The sequence below is a fragment of the Trematomus bernacchii genome, unplaced genomic scaffold (genome assembly GCF_902827165.1).
Source record: "Trematomus bernacchii unplaced genomic scaffold, fTreBer1.1, whole genome shotgun sequence".
In the NCBI taxonomy this organism is placed as follows: Eukaryota; Metazoa; Chordata; class Actinopteri; order Perciformes; family Nototheniidae; genus Trematomus; species Trematomus bernacchii.
The window spans coordinates 6,852,006-6,876,499 of NW_022987739.1; the positions used below are offsets into that span (position 1 = coordinate 6,852,006).

Here is a 24,494-nt window from a genome sequence, read left to right on the forward strand (position 1 = left end):
GAGCTCTTGTGAACAGCTCACAGATATTTATACAATCTGGAGGGGAAGTAAAGAGGGGAAGAGAGGAGAGGTGAAAGGGAGGGAGGGGAGGGAGAGAGAGAAAACTGTGAGGAAGGGGGGGTCAGAGGCAAAAGGGGGAGGGAGGAAAACAGAGAAAGTAATGGGATGCTGGTTGTTTTGGGCACAAAAACATTACATTTATACACACATTTCAGTGTCTGTGTTTCTGCAAAAGCAGTTTTTTGGATTTAAGGGTCAACCATAACACTCTGTCCTTTACATTTGAGTAATGAATTTATCCCCCCCACATGTCATTTATCAGAAACATCCCCTGATAATGAGATGCAGTGCCATGTGTCGGTCCCGAGGGGATTTGGCTACATGTTGGCCTCAGCATGGCAGTGAGAGTTGCACCTCATTGGATACAATTACCTCCCGAGGAGCCGGTGTCCCCTTTCATATTGGTAGGGGGCCAGGACGTGACACAAGCAGCCAATAAGGACTGTCATTAGGAAGGGTTGAAGTTACAAATCAATCGATGACCGGATACATGACCCTGACATAGTCCCCTCGGCTGAGCTTGGGTTAGTTGTGGACATTATGTGTGTGTTCATGCTGCAGACTCCACTCACTCCGGATTTATAAAGTTGATATTTAATACAACATGAGTGAGCTGCTGGGGACGATTCCTCCCAAGAGCTCACTTCCTGTCACTTTGATTTGACGCAGTCTGCCTTTTGTCCCGCCGCTCTCGTCTCTTTGCTTTAACACAATACCACAGACACGTTGAACTGCTGCCTGCGAGGCTCGCTTCTGCGGTCATGTGATAGGGAAGATGAACTCTTGTTTATTTTCAGAGAGGCAGTATGAAAAGATTTGGACGTGAGACAGTTGCAGAGTTGCACGCGATGAGGCAGGTGTGCACAATCCTCGCCTTATAAATCTCAGCTTACCTTCATATCCTGCCTCTTTGTTTGGCTTTCCAGAATCCACGCTTCTTTTCCTCATGTCTTTGTACTTCTCTGTATGTTTAGAGATCTTTTACAGCCATCTCTGCTGACCTGCCAGGCCACCCTGAAGACCAAAACATCACCTGACCTCACTTAAGAGCAGACTAGAGGGCAAAGGTCGTAAAGAGGAAGGGTACTTACTCTCAGAAACACGTACTTGCAGGTTGATGCCTCATCTTCTTCTGTCGGTGCTTGTTTACCGACAGCTGATGCTACCTCAGACAAGTCGTCTTGATTGATGAGGCAAGTCTCTGATTGGTTGGACAGATGGATGAATGGATGAAAAAGCTACGGTATGTGTTTGACTTTGAAAGCGCATCCTCTTACAGGAAATATCTCAACAATGAGAAAGTGGGATAGGATGAAAGGTGAGACACATGAAAGAATGAAGTGAATAAATCATTAAAGGAGGATAATATGAGAGCTAAAGCATGTGTAAACATAGGAGAGAAGAAATGAAGACAGACGCTTCTGGAAAAGTAGAAGTGAACTATAAATACATACAAAGAGAAGATGAGTGTTTAAACATATGAACAGTGTTTTATTCACGTGTGTGTGTGTGTGTGTGTGTGTGTGTGTGTGTGTGTGTGTGTGTGTGTGTGTGTGTGTGTGTGTGTGTGTGTGTGTGTGTGTGTGTATATATATGAGACTGACAAATGCTGGTTGGCACGTTGTCCACTCTTTATGGCTCATACTAACTATGCCCGGAATCTGAAGTCATCCAGCATGAGCCCTTTAACGTCGGACCAAAACATCCTCTGCTGCCAGTGTGGGTGTGTCCCCGTAGAGCGGAGAGGATAGAAATATCTTGTGCACAAATATACGATAATATTGTAACACTGATCTATTTTTTTCCTTTTCTTTTCCTCTAAGTACACACTAGGTTTGCACTTAAAGCAAATGACTTATGACTCTGTGAGACCTGAAAACTGTAACATTTGAGACCCCTTTACAACCTTTGATTTCAGTCCAAGAGAGCAAGAGTTACTTGCCTCGAGTTACTCCCTCGCTCTTCTTCAAAGCTTCAATAAGAACATCCTCCCCTGCTGTGTGCTCCAGCAATTAGTGTGATCTGGAAGACCATCTGCCATAAATCAATGAAGTAAAAGACCCCTGAGGACCAATTGAATGTGTACTCCCTCAGAATAAAGGGGTTGGCAGTGCTGGCTGAGCAAAGGGCAGAGCTGTCGGTGTGTGTTCGCGTCTACTGTCGCTGGAGAGCAGCGAGTCTGTCAGAACCATAACGCTTCACGGCCTCCAGTCCCACCGACTTTAGTGCCATTTTGGGAATAAACACTGCCAGTAAAGTCACAGAGCAATAACAAAAAGTTGGGTAATGAGAGGAGAAAAGAAAGCTCAGGACAAGAATATCCAAAGTGGGAAAGAGCCAAAGGGATGGCATGACGATTAGTTTTTTCCCTCTTCACCTCCAGCCATCTTCTTTTTTCCCCCATTTACCTTTTCAAAGCTGTTCTCCCTCTGATTGCTCCATCCATCCTCCTCCAAGGAAGAGAGCCAACCGAATAAAACCAGATGAAACCAGACCAGTGCCCTTTAAAATCACTTTATTTCAGAGCATCCGTATATCACAGTCTTCCAATGCAATGCCAGAGTATTGTACATCATTACCAATATTTACAGCTAAAATAAATTACAGTCAAAATAATAAAATTACAATGTATTATACAGTTCATTAATCCAGACACAATGACACCTATGTTTGTTTCACAGCTCAACTTCTAACTTGCATCCATTAAATCACTCCTGCTTCAAAATAATGTAACAATACAATGAGTCAAACTCAGTGGCGACAGGAACACCAGCATCCATACAAGCAGCACATCGAGCGCCCAGAGAAGAACTTTCAAAATGAGGGGGAAAAAGACAGAAGCAGTATTAAAACTGAAGAGAACCATGTGCAGAGTGAGAAAACGGTTTGATGTCACCAGCAGGAAAGTAGGACAGCCGTGACCAGAGGAGGAAGGTGAGATGGTGAGAGAGTCGAGGGCCGAGGAGACATTCATAACCCGGGTGTTTTAGTTTGACTGTAGAAGATAATAAACTATTCATGGAACAGAATCATTAGAAATATGATGTTCTTTCTAGGCCCCTTTCAAGTCATCTGCACTGATAATGACAAATACCTTATAGATGAAATCACTATCCTGTCAGAAACTCTTTTTGATGATTAAAAGAAGCCAACTATGCAGATGAACCTCAGATGTTCCCTCTCCTCGTGTTGAACGGTGCAATGTGCTTGTGCTCACAAAAATGTTCCCTATAAATGCTCTCATCCTCCGGCACAGAGAAGAGCACGTGGATAGACATCTGAGGTTCATTCGATAGATGCTAAGGCCCTCTTTATGTGAGGCTGCTGCAGCAGATTCAGACCAGCTAAAGTAAGAAAACAGTTGGCATGGACTTCCTGTCTTTACAGTGTCTATCTATATTGTGTAATAATGCAAGACCAGGAGTTTCCCTGTTACCAAGGCAAAGACAGGGCCCTACATGTGATATGTTTCATGGCATGGAGCCCTCCTTCACATTGACTAGAGGGGTAATTTACTCCCAAACTGCACTAAAATATCCCCGCAAGTCGCCTGTGTCCCCTTGCTGTGGATTAGTTTCAAACCAAGGGTCAAACCAAGCCTTAGTACTGATCTCACAACAGATTTATGTGGAAATACCAATGATAAGATCGGTATTAAGGGCAAGTTGAGGTCAGATCCTTGGGGGTGCACAGGCTGACACTGAGGAGGGTGATTGGCGCCCCCTAGCTGGAGTGGAGGACTGTGTGCAAAAGAGAGAGATGAAAGATTCTCCCCCATCCTTCTCTTCAGACACTAGCGATATCGCAGGATCACTGGGACTGAAAGAGAGAAAAGAACAGGACATGAAATGATAAGTTCTGCACATCAAGTCAATTTCATCTGCATGTTGATCTAATACTCACTGATGATTATGAGCAGGAGAGCAATGACTACCAAGGCAATAATCAGCTTCATCTGTGGAAGAAACAACACACCATGAACACATTCCTCAAAAGTCTAGAAAGTCAAAACAAGTGGATGAAGAGACGCAGTCAAAAGGTGTCACACGCTTGAACACACACACATAAAACAGACAGCCCCACCTTCATGTCTCGCCACCACATCCTCCTGTGCAGGTGTTTGGCTCGGCTACTGAAGGCCGACGCGTTGTCCGATAGGCTCTCTGGGACATTTCATGACCGCAGCGCAGACGAGGACACGCGAGGAGGAAAATCATTGGAGAAAAAAACAAAGAAAAAACATTAGTTAATCACCACGTAAACAAGAACCAGGCTATTGTTTTGGCATTGATGCGGGACAAGGTGACTCGGTCTTGAACTGTTGTCAAATGTTATGTAAGAAGTTGCTATGCTGGTGAGATCATTCCTATTAATAGTTGTTTTTTTGTACTTTAACTCAATTGGCATTAAATGGTAAACAACAACTTGCCGAATTTAAACACATTTCGTCAATCTTCCTCTCTTCTGTCCTGATATTCCACTCCAAAGCACTCGCCCACACAGGCTCTCTGTTTCTTGGATACCGTTGTTAACTGGAGGTTTATGCACATTAGCAGGAAAGTTACAGCTCCATAGCGTGCAGTGATGTGCTGGTCCAAGCCCCCGACCCTCTTTAAAGTCTCTGTGCCCGTCATGTGTAAGCTGTTCCCACATGCATGTGCCAGTTAACGGCCGGCCGCTACCACAAAAGAGAGGCACTCAAGACGAGGCTACTGAGAAGATGCTTGTTAATCTGCAGGAATTTGACAACAGGTTACCTGCACATGGAGCTGAGACCTGTCAATCACAGGATTTCATATTGCTCACACACTGCAGACACACACAGACCGAGAAATACACCAAACTCACATGTACACAAAGCCTCATTCACACAAATGTGTTCCAGATGTGCATCATTGTTTTGGCTTGCTCGTGGATATGACGGGGAGAAGCAGTTATATAACATCTGTGAGGATGAGATGATGAGGCTGAAGAGACAGGAGCACTGCAGCCTCTTCCTCTGGTCCATGCGGAGCAGAAGGAGTAGACCTGTGCGTGTCCTGTTGAAAGCTTGGCATGTGTGTGAAGTTGAGTAACGGAGCGAGCTAAACACATTTCACACACCTGCTTGATATACACAGGGTCAAAAGAGAGGGGGGCGTTCAGAAAGAGAGTGTGAGACGCACACCTGGTAAAACACTAAACCTGGTCATGTCATTAAAACCTTAAATGAGCGTGTTTACAGTACACCTGCAGGAGAGATTCTGGATCAAGTTAATGCTTTTCAAATGAAAATATGTGACATATTTCTAAAGAGCTGAAAAGATGAGTTGCTTTATTGATTAGTCTATAAGAAGAACATCAGCTGCTTTTAGTTACATAATCAAGTTTCAGCTTCTCAGGTGTTAGGATGTAATGGTTTTTCTCTGATATATTTTAGTAAACTAAATTACCTTTGAGTTCAGGACTGTTGCTCAGACAAATATAATACATTTGAAGATGTCAGTGAAAGTCTACTGCTTTTTAACATCGGTTTTTCTGCAGTTTTTTTTAATCAAATAAATGTAACTACTTTATTAAATGATTTGTACAGGCACACACATACACTGTAAATGAAGCAAATTCAATCACTCATTGCTCTTTGGGCACATCCACCAAATAATGATTGAGCCCATCATTTGTCTATTCTTGCTTAAATGTACTTACTTTACACGCAACAGATGAGAAGTTTGTCTCATTTGCAGGTTTGAGATCTCACCAGAGATTTATATACCTAAACTTTCTTTGCTTGATTTAAAAAGATACAATTAAGATAATTGGGCATCTTCAAACAAAATGTCTTTCAGTTAAACGGAAGCACATGGGCAGATTTTCCCATTAACAAATACCAAATGGCAAAATAAGCGTGCATACAGTGAAGATAACAATCCTCAGAGCCATGTGTAAACCATGTGTGAGCTACCGGGGGAGACTAACCATTAAAACAAATGAGACTGATAAAACATTCCCTGTAGAGTTTGTCTCAACTTCATTTCACTTTGTAAATAAACACACATTCTGAACATGTGGACACATAGGAGAACACGTGCTGTCTCAGAGTGACTCACCTGACTTGTCCTGCAGGTCCTCGAGCCGCTCGCCCCTCTCTATCACCTTGGAGATGTTCTCCTGCATCACATCGATCACCTCGTCAACCTGCGACTGCACCCTGGGGACACACGTTGGTGTAAGACATTGATAAATAATAGAGATGAGGAGTAGGATTTGTTAATGATTGAGATCTTCTTTTGTGGTAACCCACCACATCACCCGTGTTCCCAACAATATCCTCTCCTCTATATCCAGCTTTGACAAGTTGGCAGGCAATATAAAAGCCTTTCAAGTGTTTTTTTTTGCCTCACGCTGACCTGCCTGCACCTGTTTTAGTATCTGAGTGAATCTTTTATTCATGGTGCCTCATCTGGGCTAGTCATGGTTGCATGACTAGCCCAGATTTCCCCTCAGTCGCTATTATTTCAAAGCAATACATCTTGGAGGAATTCAGAATCAGTGGGAGGGGCCACATTGTCAAAGAAGTGTAAAAGGAGATGCAAGACAAAGGACTTTGTATTTTAAACAACTGATCACATTTTCCAGCACCATAACACTGATCGTCTCAGACAAGGAACTGCAGGAATTTATCAGTCTTGGACTTCAACTTGATTGCAGGTCGAAGACGGTAATATTAAATATAAAAAAACCATAGCCAGAAAGAGATCTGGAGGACATAGAGAAGCATGAAACTACTGCAGGGACCTGACCTGACCTCGGGGGTCCAGACAGACGCAGAGGTGAAGAGCCTGGGTAATGTGCAAACAACATTCCTGCAGTCTGTAATGATGGCATCTAGTTTCAGGTACTCACAAGAAAATGACAAACTGTCAAGGACAAACAGAGCGTGGAGAAATGCTCCGGGTGCCAGGGAGTCTTAACAATGACCGTGTTTGTTCTCTGGCCATCTCTGTGGAGGTTAATGTGGAAACAGACTGCAGAGGGACTGGGGAGTCTTGGGAAGGTTACACAATAACATGGCGGCCTCTCTTACTCAATCCACTATAAACCGCAGCTCCTGGTAAACATGACGGGCCGCAGTTGCATAACACCCACACCAAAGCTCAAGATCGTTGGCAGTACTACTCTGACCTCAGGCTTTGGGTTCTTATGAGCAATGTGTTAATACTTACTGTTTGAACTTGTCATTCTGAGGTCCAAATCTGGGTGCCGTGGGTCCTCTCCTGAAAAACAAGTTTCAGTGAAGCCAAGGGTTACCAATTTATAGTCTTTCTACTAAAACAACCTATTTTACTGTTTATTTTGTATACTCTGTGTTAGTATTACTGCTGTCATCGTAGAGGTCAATTGTACTTTGTATATATATATATATTTGATTTATTTATAATAATCTCAGTGACTGAATGGAATATAAAACTCACAGAAAGAAGTCTTCCTCCTCATCAGAGTCCTCTTCAAGTAGGTTCCTCTGTAAAGTGGAAAAGGTCAGATAAGAGTAAGTTCTGGATACTGAATGACTGTGATTTGAATGATCTCAGATTTGGTTCAGCAACAAGATCCAGTTCCAGCACCTCAGCAGCTGAAAGGCCTCACCAGAGTACATTCTTGGCACTAACAAATGATGGTGCTGATACAGAGAAATGAAATTGACCTCCAGGGGCAAGATAGCTGATAGATAACTTTCTCTGGTCTGTCTTCGGAGAGCAGATATTCCCAGACACTATGCTATTCTAGTGCACTTACATTATGATGACTTGTACAAAAATAAACGACTGTTGTTGCTCTGTTATCCTGCTTGCCAGACTCCGTAAAAACTCTTCCTCTTAAAACATGTCTACATCTAGTTCTGGCAAGGAAAATCCGTCGGTTTGAATCCAAGCAAAATGCATCTGAACATATTCCAATAAAATATAGAAAGGGGTTTCTGCTATCCAAGAAGTTTTAAGAAAAACTTTACCAGGATCACAACCATGTCTTTACCACTGATGGCTTCAATAGAGGCAGGAAGCGCCCTGTGTAAAGGGCTATTCGTAGAGAATTAGTTAGGCCAGCTGCATTCAATTCTCATAGGAGGAGAATTGGACTAGCAGAAAGTAAGGGTCTGTTTCTCATTGGATGGCACACCAGGACGTTCATTGCTACAGGAACAAATAGAGGCATACATGCTTCCTTACATTGTAGTGTTCCATGAGTTTAGAAGCAATAATTCATTACATTTGAATAACAGTATCCAGAAGTAGTTTAAGGTAAATGTCAAATGTTTCTGTCATTGGTCATCACCTTATAATGGCATCCTGCGACTACAAAAAAGAAAAATCCATGGCTGTCCAGTAATGCTGACAGCCGCAAGAAATGCCAGAGCAATATAGATATTTGACTTTCTTGTAAATACAGTGTCATCTGCAAAACAGCTGACCATATGATTATAAAAGACTTTATAAGTGAAGGCACTAACACTCTCCTTCTGGTCAACATATTTGTTTTTACTTTCTTTCCACTGTCTAGGATGAGAGACATGAGGCAGGACTGGAAGTTATTAGCATGGATAATGAAAACCTCCCCGTAAGCCCTGTTTTTGATCCCAGTTCGCACAATAGCAAAAAGGATTGGACTTAGAAACAGAGGACTGAGTGAAGTACAAAATCAGTGGGAGGACAGGAAGGTGGAATTGGGTGGGGAAGCTCATTTCGATGAGAACCAGATATTTGGCTCGAAGAGTTGTTCACTTTACCTCCTTCAAAGATCCAATGTCTTGTGTGCATTCCCTGTAGTTTTTCTACTACTTCTAACAGTAGAATCTGCATCTCAAATCAACACCTGTTTTTGACTTTATTGGACATTTCTAAAAAGGTCTATCAATTTCTAAACCTTGTACACTAACTTTTTTCCCATTTTGTGTTATGTTTGCTTCCTCCTGGTGATAGGCCACAAAACAAACACCGCCACTTCCTCCATCTATATCTTACCCTCTCGCTGCGAATCGATCCGGTGACCTCGTCATCGTTGAGGTGTCGTTTAAACTTGGGGGGCATGTTGTCTTCAGGCTGCTCCTCCTGGTCTGGCTCCCTCTGTTGGATTGGAAGAGAAGAAGGTCAATACATGCACAGTCTTTGACGTTGCAAATCATCAAGTGTATGTACTATGTACAGAGTTAGTAACCTCTATCTAAACATGCTCGGTAATGATTCCATCAATGAAGCTGGTCATGGTTGAGCAATCTGAGGAAACTTCTAGTCCCAAAACTTTGTGGTAAACAGTCTGACATCATTATGAGTCACAGAGCGGATTACATTCATTTTATTTTTAGGAAAAAGAAGGTGGTTCACTCATTATACCAGCTGTCTTTGAAATTATATTCCTCTCCTCTCATACGCATTTTGAGAAAGCAAAGAAATACAAATATTAAGATGACCTGTTAAGATGTATTCATTGGTTATATTTCTGGTGGGAGCCGGTTTAAAGTCTCGGAAATGTGGTCATTGCAATGTGCACCTTTGGGTGAAAGACTTTAAAAAACGGATTTGGAAAACATGCTGTTCTTCCAATGAAACCCCCTGGAGTCAGGGTTTGGGTGTTTCTCGTTGCCAACACCGTTTGTAACACTGCAGCTAATCACAACAGGGCCTCATTAAAGTGCTTTGGCAACACTGAACTAAACAACATGTGCAGAGTCTGCAGACCCTTCCGTTACGACCGGTGGGGGGAAATCACAGCAGTCTTACACATACACACCAACTCTCTCAACACAACAACAGAAGTTGTACCATTGAATCCAGTTCAGTATGACACTGTGGCTTTCACAGCAGCGTCCTTTCTGGCACTGCAATTTGGAAAAAGGCCTCAGAAGCCAGGAGAGGAGAGGAACTTTCCAGTAAACAGAGTTGAAGAGAAGCAGGAGACACGGCACGCTCTGAAGCAGTGACAGCGTGAAGAGAAACAGAAAGAGAAAGAAGAGAAGCCAACTCTAACATGTTAGGGTTGCAGAAGGAAGCCGTTTTCAAGAGAGGAGGTTTAAAGTGCAATCCACAAAAAACGGAATTAAATGATGTCAAAGCTGTTATTTATAAAATAGACAACTGACAGTCAAGATTGGACCAAACTGATTGGAATAAAACTAAGAAAATGACCTCATGATGACCACGTGAAGAGGATTATAGATTATCGTTGATCAAATCAATTTATTATGGATTGCAATTTCTCTCCTTTCAGAAGAAAAGCGTTAAATTAAGTTAAGCTATTCTTAGCTGTTTATACTACTAATGTATTCCTGTTAAAGTCTAATCATGACTCCTTAAAAATGATCTATTACTGAAAATGAAACCGACATCTCAGAGTCCTATGTTCCCGTGCTCAATATCCTCTTAATATGACAAATTAAGGAGACTTTTCAAATATACTATGTTCTCATTTCCTGGGTCATTATGTTAAAAATCACCCACCTACAGTTATTACCAACTGATGTCATACTACTTAATACACCCTTACATTTGCAGGCAAGTCTGTTTACTTGACTTTTGACATTTCACAACGACTGTACAGTTTTCCCCTTCAAACTGCATTTGAAACGCCCATCTCCCTTCTTTCTTTTTGCAATTTGAGCTCTAAGGAAGCTCCAACCAATCTCCACCAAAGTACATTCATGTCAAAAGACCAGAGGTGGAAAAAGTACTCATATGTTGTACTTGAGTAAAAGAAGAAAAAACCCCAGTCTAGGAGTAATCTGTTACAAGTAAAAGTCCTGCATTGCAAATGTAAAAGTACAAAATTATTAGCAAAATATACATAAAGTACTGAAATTAAAAGTACTCATTATAAAGATTTTCTCATTTTCTCATTTTCATATTATATGTTTTGATTATAATAAATGATGCATTGATTCATGTGTTTATCAAAGCTGGTAAAGGTGCAGCTAGTTTTAATCACTTTGTATGCTGCAGGGTAGCTTATGAATGTTCCTCAAGGTGTGACTAAAGTCTTATTGAAGTGTTGATTATATCACATCATTAATCCAAATCCGTAAAGTAACTAAAGGGTAAAAGTACACTTTAAACCTCTGAATTATAGTAGAGTAGAAGTACAAAGTAACATTAAATGAAAATACTCTAGTACAAGGTCTTCACAATTGTACTTAAGTAGTGTACTTGCGTAAATGTACTTAGCTACTTAACACCACTGCTGGGAACATAAGATCCTGGGAACATGATGAGATGATCCCAATTAACGTTAGATAACAACCTCTTTCCGAGACGTTAGCTGGTGAAACGTTTGTTAGCATACATGTAAATACGTCAGAATATCGTTGTGTACCACACTCAAACTATTTAAATGCTACACCACAATAATTAAAATTAAAGGGGGCCACTGTTAATGCCAACACAGCTAGCTATTAGCTAATCTAGCAAGAGAGGCCACTTGGTACATTGACAAATATAGCTACCGAGCTAAGCTAAGCTACTAAGGATGCTAACGGGGCTAGCTACCTGCTGTTTTCCACAAGATCCGAAGCCCGATGCTGAAAAACACAAACACGAGAAGACTCAGGTGTTAATCCAGGGTATTCAGGGTTTAGGTTGGCTCCTTCACGGTGTTGATACTTTCATTTCAAATGCTGTCCGTGACGATGAGACAGGATAATCATTAAGGATGTTAGCGGTCTGCTGTCTCTGCTCCGTCAGAATCAGCTGACCAGGAAGCACCAACAGCTGGAAGAGGAGAGGGACGATGCAGATGTTTCACAGCCCGGAGAAATATTGATATTTTGGTTTTTTCTACACAGCAAATATATTTTTAAAGGTTTTTATTAGGGTTCTTCAATTATAACACATATTACATAATCATAGAATGCAATAGTTGTATGAGTAGGCTGCTCATATCTTTTAGGCAACATTTTATCACTTTATCCCAGTTTCCCCCACATGTTGTATTTGTTTTCATTCATTCTTTATGACAGAATGTTCCTTTAGCACTGTTGCATTAAAGCAGGGCTATTCAATTAGTTTGGAATGGGGGCCGGTTGATGAAAATGATCCAAAGCAAGGGGCCGGGAAAAAGATGGCTTGAAATATGAGCAATCATATTTAAGAGCTTCAGATACAGTAAATACTACAACAGCATAGTGGAGTGCATATATTGTGTTTAATTCAATCAAACAACATAGCCCCAAGGCCTTTATAGATCTAAATGGCAAGTTCAGAACTCAGTAGGCCTACATGTTTCATTTGATTTCATTTAGGTGAAATGATCTAATCATTCACGCAGAGATGCAATCAATGACAGGAGTTGTCACTACAGTATAGTAGGTGGGTTCGAAACCCGAGCCCGTCGAAGTTTTCAGGCATTGTCTACCCCTCTATCTCTCAATGTAACACCCTCTCTGGAATAAAGGCACTATGGCAAAAAAAAAAAAAAATCTTAAAAAAAATTTGTTATGACTTTTTAACATTATACTCAAAGGGCCAGTAAATATCACCCCGGGGCCGGATTTGGCCCGCGGGCCGCCAATTGAATAGCCCTGCATTAAAGCATGTATGTATCATTATGCATCTTTTTAGGCCTACTTCTGCTCTAATGCATGCCAGAAGGAATTATTATTCTTTGTTAACAATGAAAATAAAACAAGTGAAGACTCAGCAAATAAGATAAGCAAAAAATAATACGTTTTTTAGATTTATTTTACTTTAATAACAATATGTTATTGATAATTTCACTACGGCCTGTTTTCGGGTGTTTGTCCGCCTCACCTGTAGGTGGCAGCTGTGCGCGTGACATGCATAAGGCGTGCCAACAATTCACCAGAAGAAGAAGATAAACTTTCCCCGGAAAGGAGTTCTGGCTTAGTTGGTAAGGTATATCTTTATCACACTTGATTTATAGGTTTATTATAACGTTTTCCAATGTTATTTATTTAAGCATACTGAGTGTCTGTCACTGCAGGTAGTTAAAAGCAGGCTCTGTTTGTTGCATGTCTTCACATAGAGATGCAGAGCAGAGCCGATCAGTCCCATCCTCTGTTCGGAGGAGCGCTGTCAGCCGTCCTGCCTCACAGCGCCAAAGACACCAGCGAGCTGAGGGAGATCCCAGACAACCAGGAGGTGTTTGTGCATGAACACACCGACCAGAGCCTGATCGTGGAGCTGGTGGAGTATCAGAGTCAGGTGGAAAACGAAGACGCTGCAAGGTATCACTTTGAAGACATCGCAGGGAGTAACAAAGCTTTAGAGCCAGATGCTTTTGAGGTGACCAGTGTTGTGCCCCTTTCCAAATCTGAGCTGTCCCTGTCGGACTGCAGCTCTGCCTGGATGCTGACTGGCACTCAGTGTGTGTCCAAATTCAACGAAGAAGCGAGGAATTCAGTGACCCTTCACCTGGGTCTCTTCCGTCTGCCACAGTTCTCCACAGATGTCCTGATAACCTTCAATGACCCGCAGAGAATCAGCCCTGATAGCAGCAGTGCAGCTTCAGCAGAGACACACAGACAGCCATGGACGGTGCAGGACTTCCAGCGCCTGTTGCAAACTCTGACTCTGCACAACCCAGGGCTGTTTGGATAGAACTTCTGCTACTTCATCAAACCCCCTGAGTTAAAGATTTAGTCTCAAGCTCATTTAAACCCCTGGGTTTAGCTGGGGCCCCACAGGAATCAGGCCTGCAGCATACTTTGGGTCCCAACCTGAACGTTTGGGAAGCAATTCCTTCTAGCTGTGGTCCGGTTGCTGCATGGCACAAATCCTGTTTTCGCCTTGGTGGTGACTTTGTTGTTACATATACAAATGAATTGAAAACCAAACATCTCATGATATGAAGATCAGAAGTCATAATAAATGTTTTTGATAGAAAAACCTTGGACCTTCTCTTTATTTCTGGATCACCTGATTAGAAAATATTTGTAGGTTGAAGATGCTTTAAAATAGGTCTGTATTTTGGAAATCTAAAGTAATTCACTCATCAGAACAATCTGGTCACATATTTTTGTAAGGCATGTCTGTTTTATTTGAAGCTATTATGCACATAAGAGAAATGTGAGATTCGAGACATAACGTCATAATGCCGTAGACACATTCTCCTCCTACTCACTCAAGCATTTCCTCCATCCTCATCATGCTTTTTGTCCTTTTATTTTATTCCAAAATACTGCCACCTTCTTTGCATACACTATATTTATGCCCCGATACAAACATCTACCAGTATCCGTAACGCACAAACCTCATACAGGCCACCAAATATTCACTCGCTAACAGCCTACCAATGCTGCTTTGCTCTAACCTTCCCATTTTTTTTACAGTATGGCAGTACAACAAACATACAAGTGATGGCAAAGGTAAAAAAAAGGGGTTAAAGGTCAATTGAGGTTCCACATATGACCTCCCTCTGGAGCCATTCAAATGCAGTTAATACTCATAAAGCTTTCAGTAGGACCTGATTGGTCATAAACCGTGAAGATTTAGCAACTCCCAGCAGGAATATGTATTAGGTCAACTTTTTCCATCATTCACTGCAGTGGCCTCATGGTGGAATAATTCATTAGCCTGAACCGTGACAAAAACTTTGGAAATACTTCAATCACTCAAGGGTGAGTTTGGAGAAACACAAAATGTATGGAGTGAAAATTGACCCTCATTAATTTTTGCTTTGAAGTCAAACCAAGTTAAAACTTTTCCACAGTTATACGTGCTGTTATTTCAAGAAAAATAGTTTTGACTTGAGTCTGCTGTTAAATAAAACTCATCACAGCGAAGGAATTCAGGTAAGCCTTGCATAACAAATAAGAGGAAGTACAGTCTGTCTCTCCAAAGCCACATCAAACCCTTTTTTTATAACGGATTAAGATCTCATAAAGTCTGGTCTCCTCTCACTGATCCCAGTGTAGAACATTCCTTCATTAACCAAAACAACATTTGCAGTAACAGCAAAGACTACCTTGGATAAACATGCTGTTGTCTTTTAAAGTCTGAAAACATCCTGTCTTAAAGAACAGAAGCTTTTGGAACATGCTTCGGATGTTCAGGTCATGACAGGAGATGATCCGATACATCACAGACTTTTTTTGTCCAGGCCCTGAAAAGGAAAACAGAACATTACAGAGCTCATATAGGGCAACTATTGAGCAGTAGTCTCCAAAAAGTTGCCTCGTGATGCAGAGTGGTAAACTGTTTAACAAAAGAATGATTGTCTAGGTTATTTTATCATTTAATACAGCCATTCCTTCAGTTATTTAATGGCCCTCCAACAGTTTACACAACTGCTCTGGATGTCCACAAATAAAAGCTGAGGGCAAAAGCTAACTTGGGCAGCTGCATGCATCTTTTAGGATTGCTTGGTTAAACTCTTAAAACTGCAATTCGGTTAGTTTGATATGTTAAATATGTAGTGTAATTCATGGTACCACGGCAGACCACTGTTTGAATAACTTTGAAAGAAAAACCTAAATAAATTGTCCTTATGGGCAAGGTTTAATATTGAATTAATTATCATTATGTTCTTATACAACAGACAGTGTGCAGTGGAACAAAACACAACAAATGTAGAAAACAAAAAGCGCACATATTGTGGTTAGAAATGTAAGAACAATGCTCTGGGTTCCCTTTAAAGTAAAAATACATTTTCAAAAGTCGACAAAAGTGTTGTCAAAAAGAGACAAGGCTTTTGGAAGAATCACTGTAAGCTGGCTGCTAGAATAAAGTGAAATTAAACAATATTATTTATTTTTGCACTGACATCCTTAGCATTAAACATCTCCACCATACATCTACTCCTGTATAGGCAGTAGCTTTTGGGGCCCCAGTGAATAATACAGCACTGACAGTAACTGTGTTGACTTTAAGTCACTGAGGAAAAAGCTTCATAGCAATGTCTTTGACCTCCAGTGAGCTGACGTCTGGCACACATCTTCGCTGTCCTGTTGAAAACTTGGCTGACAGGTGAATTGATGTTTCCCTGATGATGACAAATACAGCTTTCCGGTTCATTCTCACAACAACTTGCCATTTCCAGGCACGTCCTCAAACAAAACTTGAGGTCCAAGCAAACAGATTGTTCCAGTCACATTATGACAAACAGCACCTTTTCTTCAAGAAGTGTCACTTTTACTTGTTGAGTAGCAACAATCACCCATAACCAGGTGCAAAGGTTTTTCTTGTACACAATTGAAAGGTTTCATAGGCAACAGATAAATTAGTGGCAAACTCAAAACTGCCATTAGATCTGTGTCGGGGAAGGTTGTTAAAACATATTTAAAAACACAGATAATAATTAGCAAGTATTTTTTGAACGTCTGACATTTTCAGTACATCTGGGAGGCATCAATCACAAGTGTATGCATAGTTCCTGCTCAGAGACTCAAAGCTCCAGGGTAATTTATTACTCAAACCCCCGTTATCACTGTTGCGTTTGTACTATACGCCGCCCCCAACTCCTTCCGAGACCCTCTTCCACAACCATCTCTTTGGAATCAAGCCTGAACATCCTTCCCTCTTCAACTCCAGCAACATTCTCTGCAACAGAGCGATCTGCTTCTCTCATCAGATTCCCATTACTCCTCTTTTTATAATTTATGCTTTCTTCAATTATGTCTACCTTTGGAAGCATAATCCCAAGAGGCTCATTGTGGAACAAGGAAAAAAGTCTTGCAACAAATTCTGCAAGACATTCTTTTTATACGATAAATTATTCAACATCTAACATTACAACAGCTGACACATGGTACTCTTTAACATAATAACAATGAGAGGGAATTTCTTTAAAAAATACTTTATTAAAAATGAGGCAAAACTGATATTATGCAGCACATTTTCTACCAGATTCTATACGCGTGATAATAATCTTTGTTATCTGACAACCGTTTCTGACCCAACAATAACATGTCTAAATATGAACAAGTATCCTCTACAATGTCAAATCGAATGACTTGAGGTTTGTTACATTTTTTCTCCATATTCTGAACCTGTAGATGGTTTTAAATTGCGTTTTAATCCTGCGGCTTCTTCTTCTTGCTCTCGGGTGAGGTATTGTTGGTTTGGGAGAAGTGCTCGGACATGGCAGCAAGCGCCCGGTAGCGATGAGAGATAGTGTTCTTCACCTCTTTGGGAAGTTCAGCATAGCTGCAAAAGAGAGGGAAGTAGTTACAGTCACTAAGGATAGTTCTTATTGTTGGCATGAGAGTGACAAATAATCTCTTATGCACAGCATAAAGTGAAAGGGGTCCTCACAACCACTGGCCTTTGACTCCCCCTTGTGGTTTAAAGGGGATATTTCAAGCCGTCTTTGCTTACGTTTTGTCATATCCCTCTGGCTGAAAACAGGGATCCCATCCAAAGTCTCGAGGCCCTCTGGGTTCAACAATGTGTCCCTTGAAATAACAAGATAAAAAAAAGAGTGAATATTTAATAATAATGATATGACACATATAAGAGAACATTGAGGCAGTTTTAGAGAGCCTTTTACCTCTGTTATCCCTCTGAAGAGCTGTACTGGTTCATCTTTCCCAGCAGAGAAAGCAAAAGTACAGAGAGCCCATGCTGATTTATCTTCAAATCCAGCTAGGAGTTTGTACAAGCCTACAACAAAACAATTACAAGATTGAAGATAATAATAATAAAGCTTTATTTATAGCACTTTTCATACAACACATGCAGCTCAAAGTGCTTTACAAAATGACACATCACAAGTTAAAAACAAGAAATTCCCCTCAGATTATTTGTTAAGAACTTTAAAAAGGTACATGCAGCAACATTTAACATTTGATCAGGTTAATAGACACAAAGATGTAAAATGTATGATAATACAAATAAAATAAAATAGAATAAATAAATGGTGGAGATGCTGTGTTCATCTTTTTTACCCAGCTTTAAATAACTGTTAAACAACTCATGAGGGTTTAATCAACTAAAATACTTGCCTTCTGGCTTGAGTTTATCCAGGAACCATTTTCTACAACAACAAAAAAACAAGTTTGGGTTTAATTATTACTATTCACTTCCACTACTAAAGATACAATGGTTATACAGATATAAAAGTTATTATACGAACATGTAAGGACCAGGCATGCCTCCCAAAGCTTTGAAACATAGACAGGTGTCCTCCACTATGACAGGCCCTTCAACCTGAGGGTGGAAAACAAACAATGCATCACTTTCAATCATAGAAATGTACATACAAAATATTCTCTTGCATCTTGTATGCAGGGTTTAAATTGGGCCGGGGCTGTCCGGGGCACATAGGACGATGCTCTGACGTCATCACCCTCGCTCATTTGTCATTTGTTTAAGCCATATGCTTTAACAAGCATCTCTCGTTCTTAATATAGACTTTATTTAGGGTCGATATGTGTTGACTTCACTTTAAAATAGCAGATCTCTGTGACCGGATATAGTTTTTCCGCTTAGTGAACGTGTCTCTGCTCCGATCAGGAGCTGCAGCACCGCGGCTCCTTCGTGCAGAGAGTCTGCAGCGCGGTGTGTGTGTGTGTGTGTGTGTGTGTGTGTGTGTGTGTGTGTGTGTGTGTGTGTGTGTGTGTGTGTGTGTGTGTGTGTGTGTGTGTGTGTGTGTGTGTGTGTGTGTGTGTGTGTGTGTGTGTGTGTGTGTGTGTGTGTGTGTGTGTGTGTGTGTGTGTGTGTGTGTGTGTGTGTGTGTGTGTGTGTGTGTGTGTGTGTGTGTGTGTGTGTGTGTGTGTGTGTGCAGAGAGTGCAGCAGTACCGCCAAACCCCCGACCCCTCTTGTAACACGGAGCCCGTTTCCCATCAGGGCCGGTTCTAACCAATTTGGTGCCCTAGGCGAGATCTTAGCTATTTTTGTTGTTCATTCATATCTTATTTTACCTGGTTAACATTTATTTATGCATATTTTTTTATCTCTCAAGTTTTAAACGATATTTTTGGTTTACTGTCCTATAGTATACATTGAAATGATTTCAAACCTGTTCATCCCAATAATTATAAAGGAGTGCCTTGGAAATATTTGTTTACATAAATTGCATTTATCTCTCTCGCTCGCTCCCACGCCCACTTTAGCTGTGAGCTGCGGACGCCTGATAAGCCAACACCACCCACTTTCATCACTTACAGCGCCCATCGTACAGGGCAAATGAAAAGTGTAACCGGGGTGAAAAGGGTGTTACCTTTACTTAATTATGAATGTTGTTACATCAAGGCCGAAAATTAGGATGAGCGCAAACAGTCAAAAAAATGTTTTTCCCTCCCAGAGCTGCCAGCGCAGCGCCCCCCAGATCTGGCGCCCTAGGCGACCGTCTATGCCAAAAACCGGGCCTGTACACCATGCTAAATGTATGTCTGCATAAAGCTGAGTTATGATCGATCATAATAACACAGAATTTGGTGATGATTAAATAGTTTACAGTGAGATTTACTCCCATACTTTTGGCCATACTCACGCAGCCCTACAAATGAATTGAGATTTCCACACAAATGTTCTTTAGCAAGTGTTGATTTAAAAAAGCAATTTGAAGGTTGGATATTTGTAAACCTTTTTTTGTATATATATATTAATAATTTAAGATGTAAATGAATTCCAGTTTATTTATAGTACTTTCTATTTTTATTGTGACATTTGGTGGCATCAATGTGTGCATTTGATACAGATAATGGAGCAGTTGCTTTAGGGCCACAGTGTATAATAATGAGATCCTCGACCTCCGCCCCCCTCTCGCACCTCCACACAGAGCCCCCCCACATATCAAATCCCAACTTAACCCCTGCTTGTATGTAGTTACTGTACCTGCCGTGCAGCCTCCTTACACTTATGTATGGAAATCTCATCTGGCTCTCCTTGGTATTCAGGCACTGGATAAAGAAACAGTAAGGTGAGCATTGACTATAGTAAAATATGTGTTCTACCGGTCAGTGTGTCTCTTTTTTAGATACTTACAGTCAATCTTTTTGGACACCAGTTTGTAAGGAAACCTATCTCCAAGTATCTGAATGACCTGATGGACAAAAAGAGTAAAGAGTGAATCTAGCAGGACTGATTTGTTGTCAAATGAAACCAGATAGTTTGGTACTTAATTACAACTCATATTCACTATATATATTTAGCTGACACACTATGGAGCAGCATGAAAAAGGAAATACGTATAAATGTATCCTGCCTGAAAAGGTTAAGACAGTACAGGAAAACCGTGAGCATACAACCTGTATGTGGAGTATAATTTTTAACTCTTACCTCTTCGAGCTTTTTTGCATTTCCAGTCACGAAAACCACAGACCTTCCAGCAGGCACAGCCATGTTGAAACAAATCCGGAGGACTAACAATTCCGGACCGAATGCTTCCGGCTAAGTAACAGCCAATCAACATAGGTCTGGGAGCCACAGCCAATCGGTTGACACAATGTAACTCCGCCTCCTGATACTTCCTCCAATCAGCGAGCGGTACTGCCGTCAATGTTGTCCGGCTTCAAAAGTCAGAATTGCCATGTGGAAAAGTGTCTGTCAAGAAGCTTAATCTGAAACGTTTTGAATTTGTTGTAACCACTGCAGCTGACAATGAGTCTTTTACCTCGCACTGCCGAGGAGTTTAGCTCCGCAGAATACTGGGAGAGGTTTTTTAAGAAACGCGGAGAGAAAGCGTTTGAATGGTATGGAGACTACAACAAACTCTGCGGCGTGCTGCATAAATACATCAAAGTCCAAGACAAGGTACGATAGCTTGTTGTCCAGGAAACGCCTAATATACTTTGTTTGTGTGTGTCTATAGCCCCCGCTTAAAAAATAGATGTTACATCTCAAAGGTCTTTAATAAATTAAAATAGTCTAGCTCTAACATGTCATTAAAGCATACAAAGTTTGTGTTGACAATTTGTATGTTATGACCATCACTTCCAGCTAATGTTTACTGTAGTGTATAAGTGTAACATTCATTTATTTGATCTTTATTAATAAGGCACTCTCGCTGAGATGAGGAACTCAACAAGAACCATTCAGCAAACCAAAGACAACACACCTACATAACAAAAAGGAATTCAAAACAGATAAAAATAATCCTGAAAAGCATTTAAATGCTGTAGATGTTAGAAGTGAAGACAATTTAATCTACATTATGAACTGTTGTGTAGTTAAATCTATGCATTACAGTGCATAATAGAAGTATATTTTAGTATAAAATTGATATATTTAAGTAATTAACAAGTGTCTCAAAACCTTACTTCCAGTACTTAAGTAAATGTGGTTAATCACTTTTCAACACTCCAAATGATAATTACTGATTTAACAGTGTTTTGTATATCTGTCCTTCAGGTGTTGGTGGTCGGCTGTGGTAACTCTGAGCTGAGTGAACAGATGTATGATGTTGGCTACAAACATCTAACTAATATTGACATCAGTGAGACAGTGGTGAACCATATGAACCAGAGAAATGCTGAGCGCCGGCCGGGCCTGACCTTCCAGCAGATGGATGCCACACAAACTCCTTATGAGGAGGCCAGCTATCAGGCTGCTCTGGACAAGGGCACGCTGGATGCCATGGCATCAGAAGAAGAAGGGGCACTGGCCAGGAACATGCTCACTGAGGTAAGAAAACAATGGCTCAGGCTGTGAACAGACGATTTATTATTTACTCAGTTGGTACTATCCTCAACATAGTCTTTGCATTTGCGTCAAAGCAGTGTTCTTGTGTCTGCAGGTGGCTCGTGTGTTGAGTGTTGGCGGCCGGTATGTCTGTGTGACATTGGCTCAGGAGAGTGTCATCAAGTTAGCTGTAGATCGTTTTGTGCAGCTGGGGTGGGCTGTGAGGCTTCACTGCCTGCAGGAGGAGAACCGGAGCGTTGAGGACTCCTTTGCTCTGCCTGTCTTTGTTCTGGTCTGCACCAAGTTTCGTCAGCCTATGCCCATGCCTATTCTGGAGATGTGTCTTGGGGAGGATGGAGCCCCTACTCGTCTCACACAGGTTTCAGATTTGTTGTCCGCTGTGAGGGAGCATCAGGCTTACTCAGTCTTGAAAAAGAGGCTCCGTACAAGCACAGACGCCAGCTCGAACCTCTCACTTACTCTCTCCCACACCAAGACTGGCCTCCCCAGATACACTCTCACAGTACAAGATTGTCCTCCAGGTGCCAAGGTGCCAAGATCAAACCAGTTTGCTATTTTTATTGGTGAGCTCTCCTGTTATTTGATCATGTTTCTGCCTCCATATGTTTCTGCCTCCCTATGTAGGTAACAGTAAATGTGTTTTGTTCGTACTTTGATGATTTTTTTTCTTTCTGCTCATCCTGTCAGTGCCTCAAGGCAGTGAGACAGCTTGGCTCTACAGCTCCAGTGAGGGGCGAAGGCAACTAGCAGCCAGTGCTAACTTTCGCCGTCTGGTTATTGTGGCAATGCACAGGAATCAGGAGTACACAGACATGCAGGATGTCCAGTCAGAACTGTCACCAATGGTGATGGACCTGGCTCCCCCGGGTATGCCAGCCAACCAGCAGGTAAACTCTTAAAATATTTATTTTAGAAATATTCTTCTCCTATATGAAACATTTTATGCTGCAATAATGTGTCAGTAAATACAGTTGAGATCTCATCCTCTTTTAGGTGCCGTTTTTGTCTGTTGGAGGAGACCTGGGTTGGCGAGAGGAGGTTAGCAGGGGTGTGAGTGAGCTGAGCGGGGAGTACTGTGTGGAGAATGTCAAGGGAGAAGACGGAGAACTCTATCGGAGACTGGTTTTCTTGTCCAATGCTGCCCTTGTCCAATCAGAGAGCCGTCTTGTCCCTTCAAATACTGGTCAGTTATTTTTCCCTGATTATTGCATTTTATTATGCTCTTTTTTTCTAATAAACTATTTGATTGCTAAATAAGCAAAACTAAACATTTTAAAATTGTTTTGTAAACATTATATAGCAATATTGCTATAAGACAGATGTACATTGATTGTATGAATGAATGTTTAAGTCTCTGCAGCATCAGGTCACAAGAAGAAAAACAAAAAGAAGGCCAAGCCAACAACTGCTCCATCAACATCCTCCACCTCTCTGTCAGTGGACAGTGGCTTCCTCTGCTGCGCTCACCATGAAGTTATGGTGGCTGGCCTCACCATGCTTGGGGTTGGCACGCCACAAAACAAAGGTCAGTTCAGATGCAGTCTTGTCGAGGTCATAGAGGGCAATAGCAGGAGGAAGTACTAACTATACAGCATAACTGTTCCAGCGCCTTGCATGAAATATCACACTTGATCGAGCTTTACCTTTTACTTTTTCCTCCCCACTATCTTCTCCCTTAGATGTCCCAGTGTCAGTGCTCCTGGTGGGGCTCGGTGGAGGAGGCCTGCCTCAGTTTCTGCGGGACTTTGTGCCAAATGTAACTGTCGAGGTTGTAGAACTGGACCCTGTTGTGATGCAAGTAGCAAATGAATGGTTTGGGTTCCGACCAGATGATCGCTTGACTGTGACTCTCGGGGACGGCCTCGAACGCATCTGTGCCCTGGAGAAAGAAGGTTAGTGAGGGAGGAGTCAGAGATGGGGCAGTTAAAAACAATGCTATAGGCTACACCAGTTAATATATTACCAAGAAGTGATGAGGTTTTTTCTTCCTTTGTAGGTGGTCGTTTGTTTGATGTCATCATGTTCGATGTAGACAATAAGGATAGCACTGTGGGTATGAGCTGTCCTCCTGCTGCCTTTGTAGAGACCTCGATCCTGCAGAAAGTCCGCAGCCTGCTAACCCCCAGAGGTAAAATATTTGTATCAGTTGATTTACCTCAATCGTCTGGAATGTGGCATGTTTACGCTTGCATAGGTTTAGACCGTTGTGGATTTTCTTCTCCATGTAATCTTCTCTCCTATCTGTCTCTCTCTGCCATTCAACCAGGTATATTCACATTGAACCTTGTGTGTCGTGACTCAGTATTGAGGAAAAGTGTGTTGGAGCGTGTAAGTGCCGTGTTTCCCACAATCATTTCCCGAAAGATTGAAGGGGAGGTCAACGAGGTTCTTCTGTGCTCTCATGGAGAAAATGCGACATCGAAAGCTGCCACCATCCTACCATCCCTGAACCAAGCAGGCAAAAGTCTGCAGAGCGCACTGTACTCCAACAGGACTGGACCCAACAGCAGCCCACACATAGACATTGCAGAGTTGTTAAAAGACCTGAAAATAGAGTAAAGCTTGCTTGAGACCAAAGTGTGATGGGATTTAAGACAGTCTGAGACAATATTGTGAAGATAATATTACAATAAGTGCTTTGACTTTGCCATTTAGTTCAATGAAATGTATTATAATGTTCATCAAAAACAAGTAAATAACATTTTATCTTAACATCTCAATGTGGTGCTTCTTCTGTTTTTCTTTCACTTGCATATGGACTACAGTGTACCACAGTGCTCACTCCCTCATTGCCAAAGAATGCAGCAGTGTTATTTACAGTAGATTAATTTTACTCTCTGGTTCCAGTTGCAGTGATCACCCACACCCTG

General features: G+C 41.5%; 4 protein-coding genes across 6 annotated transcripts; 2 read left to right on the plus strand and 2 right to left on the minus strand.

Annotated features, from left to right (window-relative positions):
• Positions 1-2,558: 2,558 nt before the first annotated feature.
• vamp4 (vesicle-associated membrane protein 4) lies at positions 2,559-11,780 on the minus strand. Of its 2 annotated transcripts, none has more exons than XM_034146876.1 (8): positions 11,571-11,780; positions 9,057-9,158; positions 7,512-7,558; positions 7,263-7,313; positions 6,147-6,247; positions 4,144-4,223; positions 3,964-4,015; positions 2,559-3,879 (listed from the first exon to the last, which is right to left on the minus strand). In XM_034146876.1, exons 2-8 carry the CDS (start codon positions 9,120-9,122, stop codon positions 3,854-3,856), a joined length of 423 nt encoding a protein of 140 aa, XP_034002767.1. In that variant the 5' UTR covers positions 9,123-9,158; positions 11,571-11,780; the 3' UTR covers positions 2,559-3,853. The 2 variants fall into 2 exon arrangements, with proteins under 2 accessions (XP_034002767.1, XP_034002766.1); XM_034146875.1 differs by lacking the exon at positions 11,571-11,780 and adding an exon at positions 9,855-9,950.
• rangrf (RAN guanine nucleotide release factor) lies at positions 9,122-13,922 on the plus strand. The gene is made up of 3 exons (XM_034146874.1): positions 9,122-9,181; positions 12,837-12,930; positions 13,066-13,922. Exon 3 carries the CDS (start codon positions 13,068-13,070, stop codon positions 13,638-13,640), a length of 573 nt encoding a protein of 190 aa, XP_034002765.1. The 5' UTR covers positions 9,122-9,181; positions 12,837-12,930; positions 13,066-13,067; the 3' UTR covers positions 13,641-13,922.
• Positions 13,923-16,820: 2,898 nt separating this feature from the next.
• Positions 16,821-20,370, minus strand: itpa (inosine triphosphatase (nucleoside triphosphate pyrophosphatase)). Its single transcript, XM_034146879.1, has 8 exons — positions 20,263-20,370; positions 19,969-20,026; positions 19,819-19,883; positions 18,115-18,188; positions 17,984-18,015; positions 17,530-17,642; positions 17,358-17,434; positions 16,821-17,186 (listed from the first exon to the last, which is right to left on the minus strand). The coding sequence occupies exons 1-8, from the start codon at positions 20,323-20,325 to the stop codon at positions 17,054-17,056; spliced, it is 615 nt and encodes a 204-aa protein (XP_034002770.1). The 5' UTR covers positions 20,326-20,370; the 3' UTR covers positions 16,821-17,053.
• Positions 20,371-20,447: 77 nt separating this feature from the next.
• On the plus strand, positions 20,448-24,340 carry mettl13 (methyltransferase like 13). 2 transcript variants are annotated; one of them, XM_034146877.1, is made up of 9 exons: positions 20,448-20,736; positions 21,334-21,606; positions 21,719-22,187; positions 22,312-22,511; positions 22,618-22,807; positions 22,976-23,149; positions 23,304-23,516; positions 23,621-23,752; positions 23,891-24,340. In XM_034146877.1, the coding sequence occupies exons 1-9, from the start codon at positions 20,584-20,586 to the stop codon at positions 24,181-24,183; spliced, it is 2,097 nt and encodes a 698-aa protein (XP_034002768.1). In that variant the 5' UTR covers positions 20,448-20,583; the 3' UTR covers positions 24,184-24,340. The 2 variants fall into 2 exon arrangements, with proteins under 2 accessions (XP_034002768.1, XP_034002769.1); XM_034146878.1 differs by having other exon boundaries at positions 22,985-23,149.
• Positions 24,341-24,494: the final 154 nt, after the last annotated feature.